Here is a 13,061-nt window from a genome sequence, read left to right as displayed (position 1 = left end):
TCCACGAGGCCTTGTCCCACTAGGACATGCCTGGAGGCGACCAGGAGGTATCCGAAACAGATGCCCGAGCCACCTCAGCTGGCTCCTTTCGACGTGAAGGAGCAGCGACTCTACTCCGAGCTCCTCCCGGGTAACTGAGCTCCTCACCTGATTTGGAGATCTCAGTAGAAAAAATACACAAGAAAAAGAAACATAGAAAAATACAAACGTAAACAGAACAGATCAGTCCATTTCTGTGGCGATTGTGTTCAGGTCGCTGCTTCATTCAGCCCTTTCACCAGAAAAGTCATTCAGCCGCTTGGTCACTACAATGTCAGGTATCTTCTTTTTATTTTTCACATAAAAAAGTTGCATAATGCATCTTTAAGTAAAGTTGCTGCTCGCTAATGTTGCCTTTTCACTGCTGCTACTATCTATTCCAAAAGTATTGACTTTCGACTTATTAAAAACACTCTTCCTTGTGTTGTTAAAGTTGCACTATTTAACTGTTTATGTAAAAAAAAAAAGAAGAAGTCAATATTGGTGCATATTTGACCTCTCAGTGACCGAGCAGCTGTATGCAGGTGAGCCCTTGCTTTCCATCTCAGTGGCCTCTATGATGCCTTAAGATCAGGCACCATTTCTGACCACCACCTTTTTTTTAAGACAACATCCTCCTCATTTAGTCCCGGGGCCGTTAGCGTAATTCTCCTTACCTTCTCAATATAGCCGACTCCATCATTTAAAAAAAAAAAAAAACTATCAGAAGAAATATGAGGCACTTAAGGTTTCTTACGGTAAGTGTCACCGTTCCATATTTAGCTGTGATTGTGCACATCCATCCAGCGCCCCCGCAGAAGCAGTGCTCGCTTTATTGACGGGCCCTTACTTAAAACTATATTTAGTGCGGGGGAGCTCGTGGTGGTCCGTCCTGCCTAAGCCTCATATCCCCCCCGTGGGTGTGGGAGGGCTGGGGAGGCCACGCACTGTCAAATTCCTATCCACTGGTCGTCTACGATGGAACATGGAGGCACAAAACCAACCAGATGGGAGTGTAGTTTAATAACTATATATAAAATGTAGGAAAAAAAATCAAGATGGAGGAGGAAAAAGAAGAGTGATATTCTATAACTGTATTGAGTAATTTTAAGTTTCAAAAAAGTGACGAAATGCAATGAAACAGGCGACAAAAACCATGAGGAAAAAAATGTACGATGTAGTTTTGAAAAATCAATTTTGTAGGTCTTAGCTTTCAAATGAGGCGCGGCATTGGCCTAAAGTGATAGTTTGTAAATTTAAATGTTTGAGCAAATGCGTATAATTGGGCCTGCTACTTCACATAAGGTTAGTCATCTTAAATAATAGTATATTTTTCTCTAAAGTCCTTAGCTGATCTCAGAATCCTCGGTGCCATCACTTTGACCAATGAGGCGAGCTTTCCCGTGACCCGGCTTCTTTGGTCCAATCAATGATCAGATAAAAGATAAAAAGCTTTCGCCGTCATTATACAAACCAGGTGTGGCTTTCTGGTCCAATCAGGAGGAGCGGGGGGAGGAACTGGATTGTTTACCTTTGAAATTTCTCCACCTCTCCTCATTTTGCAATCTTACAGACTATCACTTTAAATTTAATGGAAGCTGCTGCGTAGAAATGGTTTAGGGCAGGGGTGGGCAACGTCAGGCCCGAGGGCCAAATCCGGCCCTTCAGCACGGAACCTCTGGCCCTCAAGATGATTTTGAGAAACATTATCACACAAATCAGAGAGTACTTTTAACATTATTACAGTTAAATGGGAGGAGGAAAAAAAAGGTAGAAATACTGTCAATGCACCCAATTAGGTCATATATTATGTACAACACTGGCATTTGAAGGAAGTGCACTGGAAAAAGAATAATCGTTTTAAGGAAGAAATAACATAAATCTACTTGAATTAAGAGATTAAATCTACGGTTTAAGTAGATTTGGTCTGGTTTTAGATGAGATTAAACCTCTAGTAGTAGTTATTCTCTTAATTCAGATAATTTTGTGTCATTTCAAGTGAAAAACAATTGATTTGAAGTAGGTTTTATTCTTGTTCCATTGGTGCTCGCATTTGTATCTTGGATTAGTTCAAACCGACTCAAATTCAACATAGAAGAACTTTAATTCAAGCAATTTTAAGTCATTTATCTCCTTTAAGATGGCCATGTTTCCAGTGTTGTGCTTTACTTTGGGCTCATAATCTGTGGCTTCGGCCCTCGGTCTATTTACGATAAAGAAAATCGGGAAACATTGTTCTCACAGTATTAAAGACACTTATGGAGTTTTTTTTATTTTTTATTATTGTGTCGCTCTAGTGGCAAGAATCAAAACATTGCTAAAAAAATCTAAATTGTATGAGGAATTTTGAGGATTTTGCATGTTAATGGTGAAGAATCGTAACTCAGAAGGACGTTTCCAATGGATGTCCTGGAGTGACTGATGGAGTTTGGTCTACACTTGGATCCTGAGGTGCACACAGCCTCCCAAACTACACCCAATCTCACTCATCTCCCTTCAAAGTCTTATCATTCTAAGTAAGTTCTCTTTACTAACCCCGTACTCAGGAAAAAACACGGGGAGATCAGCTGAATGACGACCCCCCCCCCCCCCATCCGAGCTTTTGGGTGGCCCCCCGCCTGCACCCATTTCTCATGACCCCCCGGCTCACAAGTGCTACACTCGCTTCCTGGTTTCTGAAGTGATTTAGAGGAGAGACAGAGGATGGTATGTGGACGAAAATAAACAAAGCAACAGGCAGGAAATGCAAAAACCGTGATTTATTTGCTTGGCTTAAAAAAAGAAACCAAAAAGTTCTCTTTTCAAACTGTTTTTTACTTGCATCGTGTCATCTCATCGTCTCTCTTCTCCATCTGGTGTTTGTGTTGCCGTGTAGTGAATTCCTGCTGGTTTCTGACAGACCTAGCGATGCCTGCGTGAGGTTTGCATCGTCCACATGGTGTTCTGGACATCCGGTATTCAGCCGTGACAACTTTGTAGAAGTGCAATAGGTTACTTAGCCTTGAGTGAATCATTGATTTTAGTTTATTTTTAGCAGGTTTTGTGGTATGTTTGACCAGGCAACACTGCTCAGATTTTTACCATCTGATAATGTAACATCATTATATAACATGTAGAAGAAAGAAGAAATCTGCTCCGAGTTTGGCATTTGGATTAAAATTACTGATGCATTTTAACCTGTAACCACCTGAAATGTGTGCTTTATTGTGTGCATTCATTTATAATGATGTTTTTCCATAAAATGTTTCACTTTGAGAGTAATTTAGTTTAATTTCGAACACAACACACTGTTAAATATTGAATTGTCTTTTTATTTGGTCACTTTGTAGTTACAACATCCTCGAGGTAGGAGTTTTTCGAAGGCTGATGCCGATTTTTGGGGATTTTTATTGGCCGATGCCGATATGCACGGCCGATAGTTTTGTCCGATTTTTCCAAATGTCGGGTCTATAATCCTGTAAAAACATAAACACTCAAAACAACACTCTAGCCCATTCCTGTGCAGAGTCATGATTTTTTAAAGAAATAAGCAGAATACTCATTCCAGCCACATCGAGCAACACAACGCACACACATTTTAAACATAAACGCTGTTATAAAGCAAACTTGTCAGTTCCCTTGAAAAGCCAAATATACAAATGCACATGTCCAAAAAACTTTAAAAATAAAATGTGGTAAATGGTCCGTCTGCCCCAGAGTTGCTACAATAGTAACTTACCACCACCGAGTGTGGAGTGAACACAAGCTTGTAAAGTGCAATACAAGTGTAAACCTACAGACCTGTCAGGCTCATAATTAATCATTTATTAAATAAACTTTTCCTCAATAGTATTTTTCAATTAAAGCATATTTTACCAGAGCTTTTGTTTATGGACCCCGGGAATACACTCCCGATATGTTCTGGCCCCCAGGGAGATGTACTTGGTGACCCTTGCTTTAGGTGATTCACTCATAGTTTCTGTCCCAGCTTTGATTTAGTCGCTGTTAGCATTAGCATGCTGCCATTAGCGTTAGCATTCAGTTGCTAGCTGCAGCATTTTGCAAATCCTCCAGGTTATGAGCTTCAAAATGACATGCAGCACGTCCACATTCACTAACTTTAGTCAAACTTGTAGCTAAACAATTTTCACCGCGATGTTTCTCAGTTCCCCTGAGGCCGAGGAGGTTGTGGGAGAACGGTCCGGGAGATATCAGCTTTTATGCGCACTATATTGACTGATAGGCGATACTGTAAAATCCCCAAATATCGGCCCGATATATTGTTTGACGACTCCAAGGGTACACAAGACCCTAATCCATCACCATCCATCCAGATACGTGCCATTCCCACTACTGCCTGCAGAGGGAGTTCTTTTCTTTACATAGACATGTTTTTCATTTCGTTGTGAATGTGAGTGCATTGTACTGTGTGCTGTGATCAGCGGCGGAATTGAACATTCTCCAGTAAATGCAGCTTCTTATGGTGGATGGGAGAAGCAGATGCACCTGTAATAACTCCTCCATGTGTCCTTGTGTGTCCTCAGGGAGCATCTACTCCAGCCCGGGCCTGTACAGTAAGACCATGACCCCCACGTATGACTCCCGCGACGGCAGCCCGCTCTCGCCCACCTCCGCCTGGTTCGGAGACAGCCCACTCTCCGAAGGGAACCCCAGCATCCTCGCGGTCAGCCAGCCCATCTCCTCCCCGGACTCCCTGCTCAAACTCTACAAGCCACAGTCTCTGCTGGACAAGGCCAAAATCAACCAGGGGTGAGGAGGTGTATTGTGTAACATGAAAGGAGGTCACAACATTCAATAATACTGTTAATACTTTTAATTTGCACATATTCACAAGCAAAACATGTTTACAAAGATGGGCCATATAGTGATTTTGCCATAGATCTGATCCCACTTAAAGTACGTAGGACTCATAAGACCCCAAACACACCGGCCTCGTATATTTTTGCATGCGTATGTCCACGTTACCACGATGTTGCAGAGACGCAGACGCAGCCACACTAGACCGAGCAAAAAGTTGACATGTTGCCTGTCAAATCATATGTAATATCAATGTATATTTATGCAATATGTTGTGAAATATAGTTTTCTAATCTGTGTTTCTCAAAACCACACACGTGTTGATAGTCTTTTCAGGCCAGATAGGCCATTCAATGTAACTTGGCTATTCATTGTAATTACAAAGCAAGTTATAATTGTCAAAGATGGTATTATCATGATACCTAGTAGATGTCATAGAAAATATATATAAAATATTATATTTGATCTAATCACATCATTGTACAGTATTTGCATGTGTTTTGAATGGGAGACACAGACTACGCTTGACGCACAAGTGGAAAAATAGGATTAATTCTATTTTTCTTGTGTCACGCACAGCTCAGTGTGGCTGCTCTAATCCACTGTTAATGGTTCTATGTCAAAACGCTTCAAAATGGCAATGCGTGTGCAGAACAGGGTCATAAACGCACCAAAAACGTGGCCGGTGTGTCTGGAGCTAAAACATAGTTCACACAATTATACTTACTATTGTGCCCAGCTTTCTTTAGTTTTTGTGATGTTTATAGTTTCACTTCCTTATTGGACACCGACAGAAAGATAGACAATAAGATAAACAATTTTAAACTGTTGCTGTGGAACTTTACCTCTATCTATGTCACTTTCTGTCAGTAGTACCACAAAGTACTAGAGAGGTCTGAGGGCCACGCAAAAGTGGTCTGAGGGACGCATTTGGCCCGCAGGCCACACTTTGGACACCTCTTTGGAAAAGCCATTATTCAAACAGCTTTCTGAGGCATGAGGTAGCTTGTAGCATTCAGCTCCCACACAAGACATATCTTCTGCCCACTGTCAAAAAGATTTGGAGTCTGTAGTGGTATTAATATTAACACTCCGGTTTCATGAACAGTGTGATTTGACCCACGGGGGGAAAATGCCGTTTTATCTTAGAAAAATGGTTGTGCTTAGTCTTGAAAAAAGATTTCCAATGGAACAAGCATGAATTCAAATAAGAGAAATTAACTTGAACGCTTAAAATAACACCAAAAAAACCACAGAGAGACGAACGGGCGAAGACGAGGAAGAATTAATAATCCAAACCTACCATTTCATGAGGAATTGTTGTTTTTCCATATCGAGACCGTTTGATTTAGTGACTCCCCTACTTGAATAACAGAAAAGCTCCTTTTTGCTCACAGATGGCTCGACTCGTCCCGGTCCCTGATGGAGCAGGACGTGAAGGAAAACGAGGTGCTCCTCCTGAGGTTCAAATACCACAGCTTCTTCGACCTCAACCCAAAGGTAAAATGGAAACTTCTCTCGAGCGTCTGCAAAGTGTTGTGAAGATTCTGCCACTGATTTGATTCCAAGTTCCAAGTTTATGCAGCGCGTTAAAGACAACCGACAGTAAACCAACCTTTCTCTGCAGATTGATTACACATGTGTTTTATAGAGTTCGGCACTACCCAAATCTAAGAGCTTCTCGACTGCAGAGCAACAATGTAGACCTACAAAAGTGATCGGAACTTTTTTGTCAAGTTGTCGCCGTGTTTTTGTCACATTTTTTAGCCGCAAGCATCAACACACAACTCTGGCCAGAAAAAACACACTTGCAACTTGACTGCCACCGGACCGGATCCACCAACACACACTTATAGAATCACGAAGAAGAAGCTAACAGGCTAAAGCTACGACAACTGCAGTGGCGCTTATGGCCTCTAGGGGGAAGAGTTACTTAGTAGTGCTTTAAAGCCCGAGTACCACATCTGCATCTCGTTTTGAACCGCAAATGTGGGCGGAGTTAGATGTTTAGGTCCACGAGGCGCTGCAGGTGAAAAGGGGACAAAGATCTGTTTAGAGATATATTCATTTGAAACTTTTGCTGTAGATCACTGACATGAATTTGAGCTTTCTGTCATTTTAGGTTTTTATATACGGTACATACATATAAACCTCGCCTTTACCAAGTGCATTAACGCCTCATTTGAAAGCTAAGACCTACAAAACTCATCGAAATGGATCTCTTTCCTCGCGTTTTTGGTTGCGTTTTCATTACATCTTTGTAGGGCTGTCATGGTATGAAAATTTTACCTCACGGTTATTGTGACCAAAATTATCACGGTTTTCGGTATTATCACGGTATTTTTTTAAATGAGTGTTAAAAAAAAATACAGACAAAGCCTTTTCACATCAAAGTAAAGGAACTATAACGATGTGTTGTTGATCATTTCGAGGGTATTACATGTATTATTTATAGCGTCAGAAACGAAGATAAACCGTCTATATCAGGAACACTGTTGTTGTCCTTCCAGTGAGCTTTCGCTTTGCAGATTTGGGAAAATGCCATCATTATTAAATTCATAAAACTGCGGCGAGAGTGAATCTATTGCAATCTGCCACTGGGAGCCCCGAAACGCACTGTGCCATCGTGCGGAGGTATCCGGACACGGCTTATGCTGGCGGTGGCGCTGCAGCCGCACTATGGAGCGACTCGTTACATTCTCCTTCAACCCAAAGTCCCACATCAGCATTTCAGCTAAAACGCTAACGTTAGCTTACTGCTATAGAGCTGTGGGAGACGGTCACGCAGGTGAGTCAGAGGTTCGAAGTATTGCTGCTTTTGGAGACACTTTTTCCTGCACGCTCCGCAAACAGGAAAACTGTCTCTATCAACTGTCCTTCTTAAAATACCCAAAACATGTCCAGACTTCAGGCTCGGTCTCTGAGGCTGATCCTGAGCGCTGTCGCCTCGGACATGATTCCAGCTTCGAGAAAGTTTAGTTTTGGTTGTAGCTACAGAGGCGCCTGCGCTGCAACTTCAGCAGATGAGACGGCGGCTCATGAGGCTCATTTTGCCTAAACCGCGGGCGCGGTAATCCACTGCGGTAAAATATTTTTTCAAAAACAAGACGGTAATTATTTTTGTCAACATTTTTGCCGGGGTTTACCGCTACAGCGGTAACCGTGACATCCCAACATCTTTGCCACATTTTCATCACTTTTGTCACTTGTTTTGTAGCGTTCCCGTGATTTTTCTGTTGCTCTCGTGTGGCTTTTTTTTCCACCATTCCCGCACTTTTCCATCACTTTTCCACCAGTTTTTCATCACTTTTTTGTTCCTTTTTGTTACTTTTCTGTTGCTCTTTTGTGGTGTATTATGTCGCAGTTTTGTCAGTTTTCCATCCTTTTTTTGTTGCTTTTTTGTCGCCCTTTTGTTGCATTTTCATCCTCATTTTCCTTCTATTCTTCAACACTTCTTTCAAAAAGCTTTTAGATTTGGGTAAAGCCAAACTGGAGAAAGCTGAGGGTTAAGAGATGATGACATTTTAGGCATAAAAATGGCCAAAATTGCATATATTTTCAGCGACAAAATCGAAACGGCGGCTAGAGCCAGATTTAATGTATGGTTTTATTGAGTTGATTTTTGTATAATAAGCTGTTTATAAGTGAATAAAAGCCCTATAATTGAGCGTCTGCACATGTCCATTTGGATTGCCTTCCAGAAAGGAAATGATCATCTTCTGATTAGCGTCAATCTGGCGTGACCACTGTTCCTCTCTCCCCCAGTACGACGCCATCCGGGTGAACCAGCTGTACGAGCAGTCGAAGTGGGCCATCCTGCTGGAGGAGATCGAGTGCACAGAGGAGGAGATGATGATGTTTGCAGCTCTGCAGGTGGGAGACCAGTGGCAGAGCTTCTTCTTCTTCTCTCTCTTTTCTTTTTTTTCTTTATTACTGCAGGAGAAGTGCTTGGTCAGGCTCTTCCCCCGCCAATGGGCCCAGTGCCTTCTCATCTGCTCGGTAATGAATTAGGATGGCTGCAGGCCCGGCGCTGACACAAGGAAAGGGAAGCGTTGCAGGCGTGGGAGGCGGGAGGAAATTGTTACGCGATACGACAATCTTCCACCATTGTATTCCTTTTTTTTTTATATGTTTGGTTTCACAGTTTCACATTTGTGTTGGCCTCTTTCACAAGCTCCGAACATTCTCTGCTGGACTGTGACGAGATAGGGCTGTGCAAAATGTGGAATTCGAGTGAAGTAATTAACTACATTAGTTTAAATGTCTCAATTTGATTCTCGATGAATTTGAGTTGTTTTGACTAGTTAAGATTTAGTTGTGCATTTGACCCCGATTATTTCACTTTTTCTGAAATGTTTCTGACTCATTTCAATACATTTCAGCCTTTTTTAAAGTCATTTTCTTTGCAAATGAGGTAGTAGAATTACTCATGTCCCATTGGCAATTTTAGTTTATTTCAAGCAAGATGACTGAAATGTGATCAAACTGGCAAAGTAAACTTGGTCCAATCAGGAAAAAAAGTCTTAAGTGAGTGAAAACGGCTCCGAACAAGATACGTTTCCTCAATTCAAGTCATTTAAAGGTATACAGGAGGATTTTCCCGAATTTTAGGAAAGAACCGCCCTCTCCTCTCCTTCCTCCGAGGAGGAAGAATCTCCCAAAAACACTCTGGTCTTGTTTCTCTCTTCTGAAGCCTTTCTCTTCTTCTCAAACAAAGACACTTTTTCTCTTGCGACCCTCTGCCATTTTCAAACGACTCGGTGCGTTGTGCGAGCAGCAATGAATGGCTAACAGCGTAACTCACATAGGCTTGAAAGTGCGCATTCGCAGAAGTTAACAAGGGACGAGCGTGCACGACGGCCTTACGTAGGCATATCACCAGAATGATTGACAATGAGGAGGACCAATCATCTTGATGATCCACCCGGAAATAGAACATCCTCCGCTATACCTTTAAGCCAATGCTTGATAATTACTTTTTGTAGAGAAACTTGTTCAGATCTGTCTCATTAAAAGCTGTGCGTAGCGGAGAAGAAGCTTGGGCCACTTTAACTCCAGTTTTGCTAACATGTTAGCTTGATGGTTTGGACTGTGCACTGTGGCTCCAAAGAAAGATCTGACAAAACGTTCTCGATTGAGTAAATATATGGCGCCGCGTAAACAAGCAGCAGCTTCCCTCTCTCTTGGTACAGCTGTGATTTTGCCTTTTTCTGCAAACTGCATTTGTGGTTTCTGTGTTCCACATTGTTTTGCTGGATGTCTTTGCCGTGTTTCTGTGGGATTCAGCGTAATTTTTTTTTTTTACTGCAGAGAGACCATAATGGTTCTGAAGAAAGCAGATTTTTAAAAGTAAACCAACAGCTAGCTTATGCGCTAAAGACATTTGAGACCTGCACCTTTCTTCTTCTGAAACACTGAAGAGGCACCAAGAGCCACCCCCACACCTGCAGCACAGTGGAGGCGTCACAGGAGGAGCAACAGCAAACAAAAAAGGGATAAAGGAGAGGACGGTGAAAGACTGTTGTGGAGCGGAGGGAGCTGACCAGTGCAGGACACCACGCTCTGAAATGGAGACAAACCCAGGAAGATAGTGCTGTTGCTACAGAGGATCAGAGGAGACTGAAGGCAGCCAGGTTTCCTCCGGGTGATACGGGGCACCCTATACCGGAGGTTTTGAGTGTCCAAACTCATTCCTAATTCATTCCTCATTCAAAGAGATTCCTGAAAACGAGCCTGAAACTTCATGAAATTGATTCAAGTGCAGTGTTTTTCCCACAAATGTCTGAATTCACAATATCATCTGGTATAGTGCCTTTAAATGATCTCTGCCAAAAGGAAGGCCCTAAAGTGATGGTCTGAAATGGTCTACCTGTACCACATTTTGGGAGATCCGTTGTTTTTGCCTGTACAAACCCAGCGCACCAGAGCATTCCCGATTTTTGCCACTGGAGAAGACACTCGGGGAGGTGGTGACCCTGCTATTTTTTTCCACCTCGTAAAGCCCGGGTGCCAAGACCTGAGGACGCCACACTGTCCTCACCACGGGGGTAATTATAGAGACTCTCCGATACCCCTCCAGCCCATATCCCAGACCACCCAATCCCATGGACGTCCCACCGACAGGGGGGAGCATTCCTGCGTTTAGCCCTGTGACACTATGGGAGGGCGTGATATGTGTAAAATTACTCCAAACTGGCATCCGTTAGCGCCGGACTTCACAGAGACGCTAATCCGAGCTGCTGCTACCTGTCTGTTAGCGCGTTTGTAAGCCGGTGTGATTCAGTGAGCGGAGGGGCTGAGCTCACAGTCTGGGGCTTCAAGTTTCACTACGCGGGGGAGGTCTGAGGGGGAGGAAGTGAGTCAAATGTGGTAGAATTCTTTGCTGGGACCTGGAAAGTCCAAATGTTACAAATCAGCAAAGAAATGTCCAGTGAGCGATTTTCCAAGTGTGTGAGTCAATCAAATGACAAAACATAGAAACGACAAGGCTTACAATATGCCAAACAGCACAGAGACAAGTCCCAACATTTCTGAAACGATGTCATTTGGAATGAGGAAACCAAAATGGGACTTTTTGGCCACAACCATAAACGTTAAAGAGTCGACAAGGCCTGTGATGAACGGTGCACTATCCACGGAGGTGAAACATGGAGGTGGATCATTGATGTTTTGGGGATGTGTGAGCAAAACTGATTTCAGGATGAATGAAGCATGTTGTCAAAAAATACTGGAGGAAAAGTGTCACTCATCAGCCTGGAAGCTCAGCATGGGACGCACTTGGACGTTCCAACATGACAACGATCCAAAGCACAAGGCCATGTCGAGCTCTCATTGGCTTCAGCAGAATAAAGTGAAGGTTCTGGAGTGACCGTCTTGGTCTCCTGACCTCAACATCACTGAGCTTCTCTGGGGAAATCTCAAACATGCAGTTCATGCAAGACAGCCCAAAATGTATAGAAACTCAAGGTCTTTTTGCCAAAAAGAATGGCCAGTTTTACCATCCGAGGAAATAAAGAGGCCCATCAACACCTACCACAAAAGAATCCGAGCTGTCATTGAGGTTTAAGGGGGAAATACACAGTATTAAGAAATGGGGTGTGTTAACTTTTGATCAGGGTCATTTAAATCATCCTTTATATTTAAAAAGAGTAAACTCAGTTGTTTGACCATAAATAGCTTCGCACAACCATTTACTATGAGTGAAAAAAAAAAACGTGTCGTGTAATCATTCATATTCTCTGAAAAAATGGCCACAAAAAAATCGGCCTGGGTTTGCAGCTACTAGCAACGGCAGCTGACGGAGTTCTGTTAATTGCAATATTGCTTCTCAACGGGAGATGGTTCCCGGGCTAGGCGGGTCCTTTCTGTATGAAGTTGACTATACACCACCACTTAAAACATGTACAACAGGGTCACCTCTAGGGCCTGGACTCCCCTCAAAGTAATTCCTAAATCTCATAGGGACTTTCTTTGTTTCATAAGTTAACAAAATAAGTAAATAGATATGAATGTACTTCACATTGCAATGCATCATTACCACATAAAAAAATGGACTGAATTCAACTTTTGTTTTCCTCGGACCTTGTAATTGACACCTTGAGTCCAAAATAAAGCTCGCCACCTCCGACTGCCAACACGTGCGCCGCTAGTAGCGAGCTGTGAAGGCTTTACGCAGCTGTGGGCCAGTGTTCGCTGCCTTTTGTCCCACATCGTGTTAGCGTAGCCTCTGTTAGCCGCCGTTAGCCGGCAGTAGCCTGTATATCTCTATCTGGCCTTTTCATATCTGTGGCCCTCATCGCAGCTGTCCTTTCACATATCACCGGGCCCAGAGGCTGGGTGAGGGGTTGACATTATAAATACCATTTGTCAACAGGTCTTATTTAGTGTCTGACGGAGGCGAGCAGGAAGCACGCTACGTTAGCGTGATGAATTTCCTTTGTTGGTCCGTACACCGTGGCACATGTTGCTAGTAAAATGGTTTATAGCTTGTTAGCGCTCTGGGAACATGAGGTCCGCCTTGTAGCAGTTTTCTCTCCGTCTGTTCAGATCGACATCAGAAAAGGTGTATGTTGGTTCACTGTGAAGTTGTTAATGAAATGCCAAGTGTTTTGGTATTTATATGGTAATTATCACAGTTAAATTGTTGTTTTATAAGTGTTGATATAGCACATTTAGGTGAAGTTCTACCTGAATGTAAATGAGAAATGTGTCGACAAAGTAAACACGCTTTCATTTTTGTCAAGTCT

General features: G+C 42.8%; 1 protein-coding gene across 2 annotated transcripts in view; it reads left to right on the top strand.

Annotated features, from left to right (window-relative positions):
- Window positions 1-13,061, top strand: part of fermt2 (FERM domain containing kindlin 2) — a 108,088-nt gene that overhangs the window by 76,225 nt on the left and 18,802 nt on the right. For both annotated transcript variants that reach the window (XM_079573241.1, XM_079573240.1), the window contains exons 4-6: window positions 4,542-4,767; window positions 6,213-6,315; window positions 8,581-8,688. In XM_079573241.1, the coding sequence (XP_079429367.1) occupies window positions 4,542-4,767; window positions 6,213-6,315; window positions 8,581-8,688 (437 nt within the window). The remainder of the gene's footprint in view (window positions 1-4,541; window positions 4,768-6,212; window positions 6,316-8,580; window positions 8,689-13,061) is intronic.

This window comes from Gobius niger, assembly GCF_951799975.1.
Source record: "Gobius niger genome assembly, chromosome: 16".
NCBI lineage: Eukaryota > Metazoa > Chordata > Actinopteri > Gobiiformes > Gobiidae > Gobius > Gobius niger.
The sequence above is the reverse complement of the archived record's forward strand: the minus strand, read 5'-3'. Positions and strand labels throughout refer to the sequence as shown.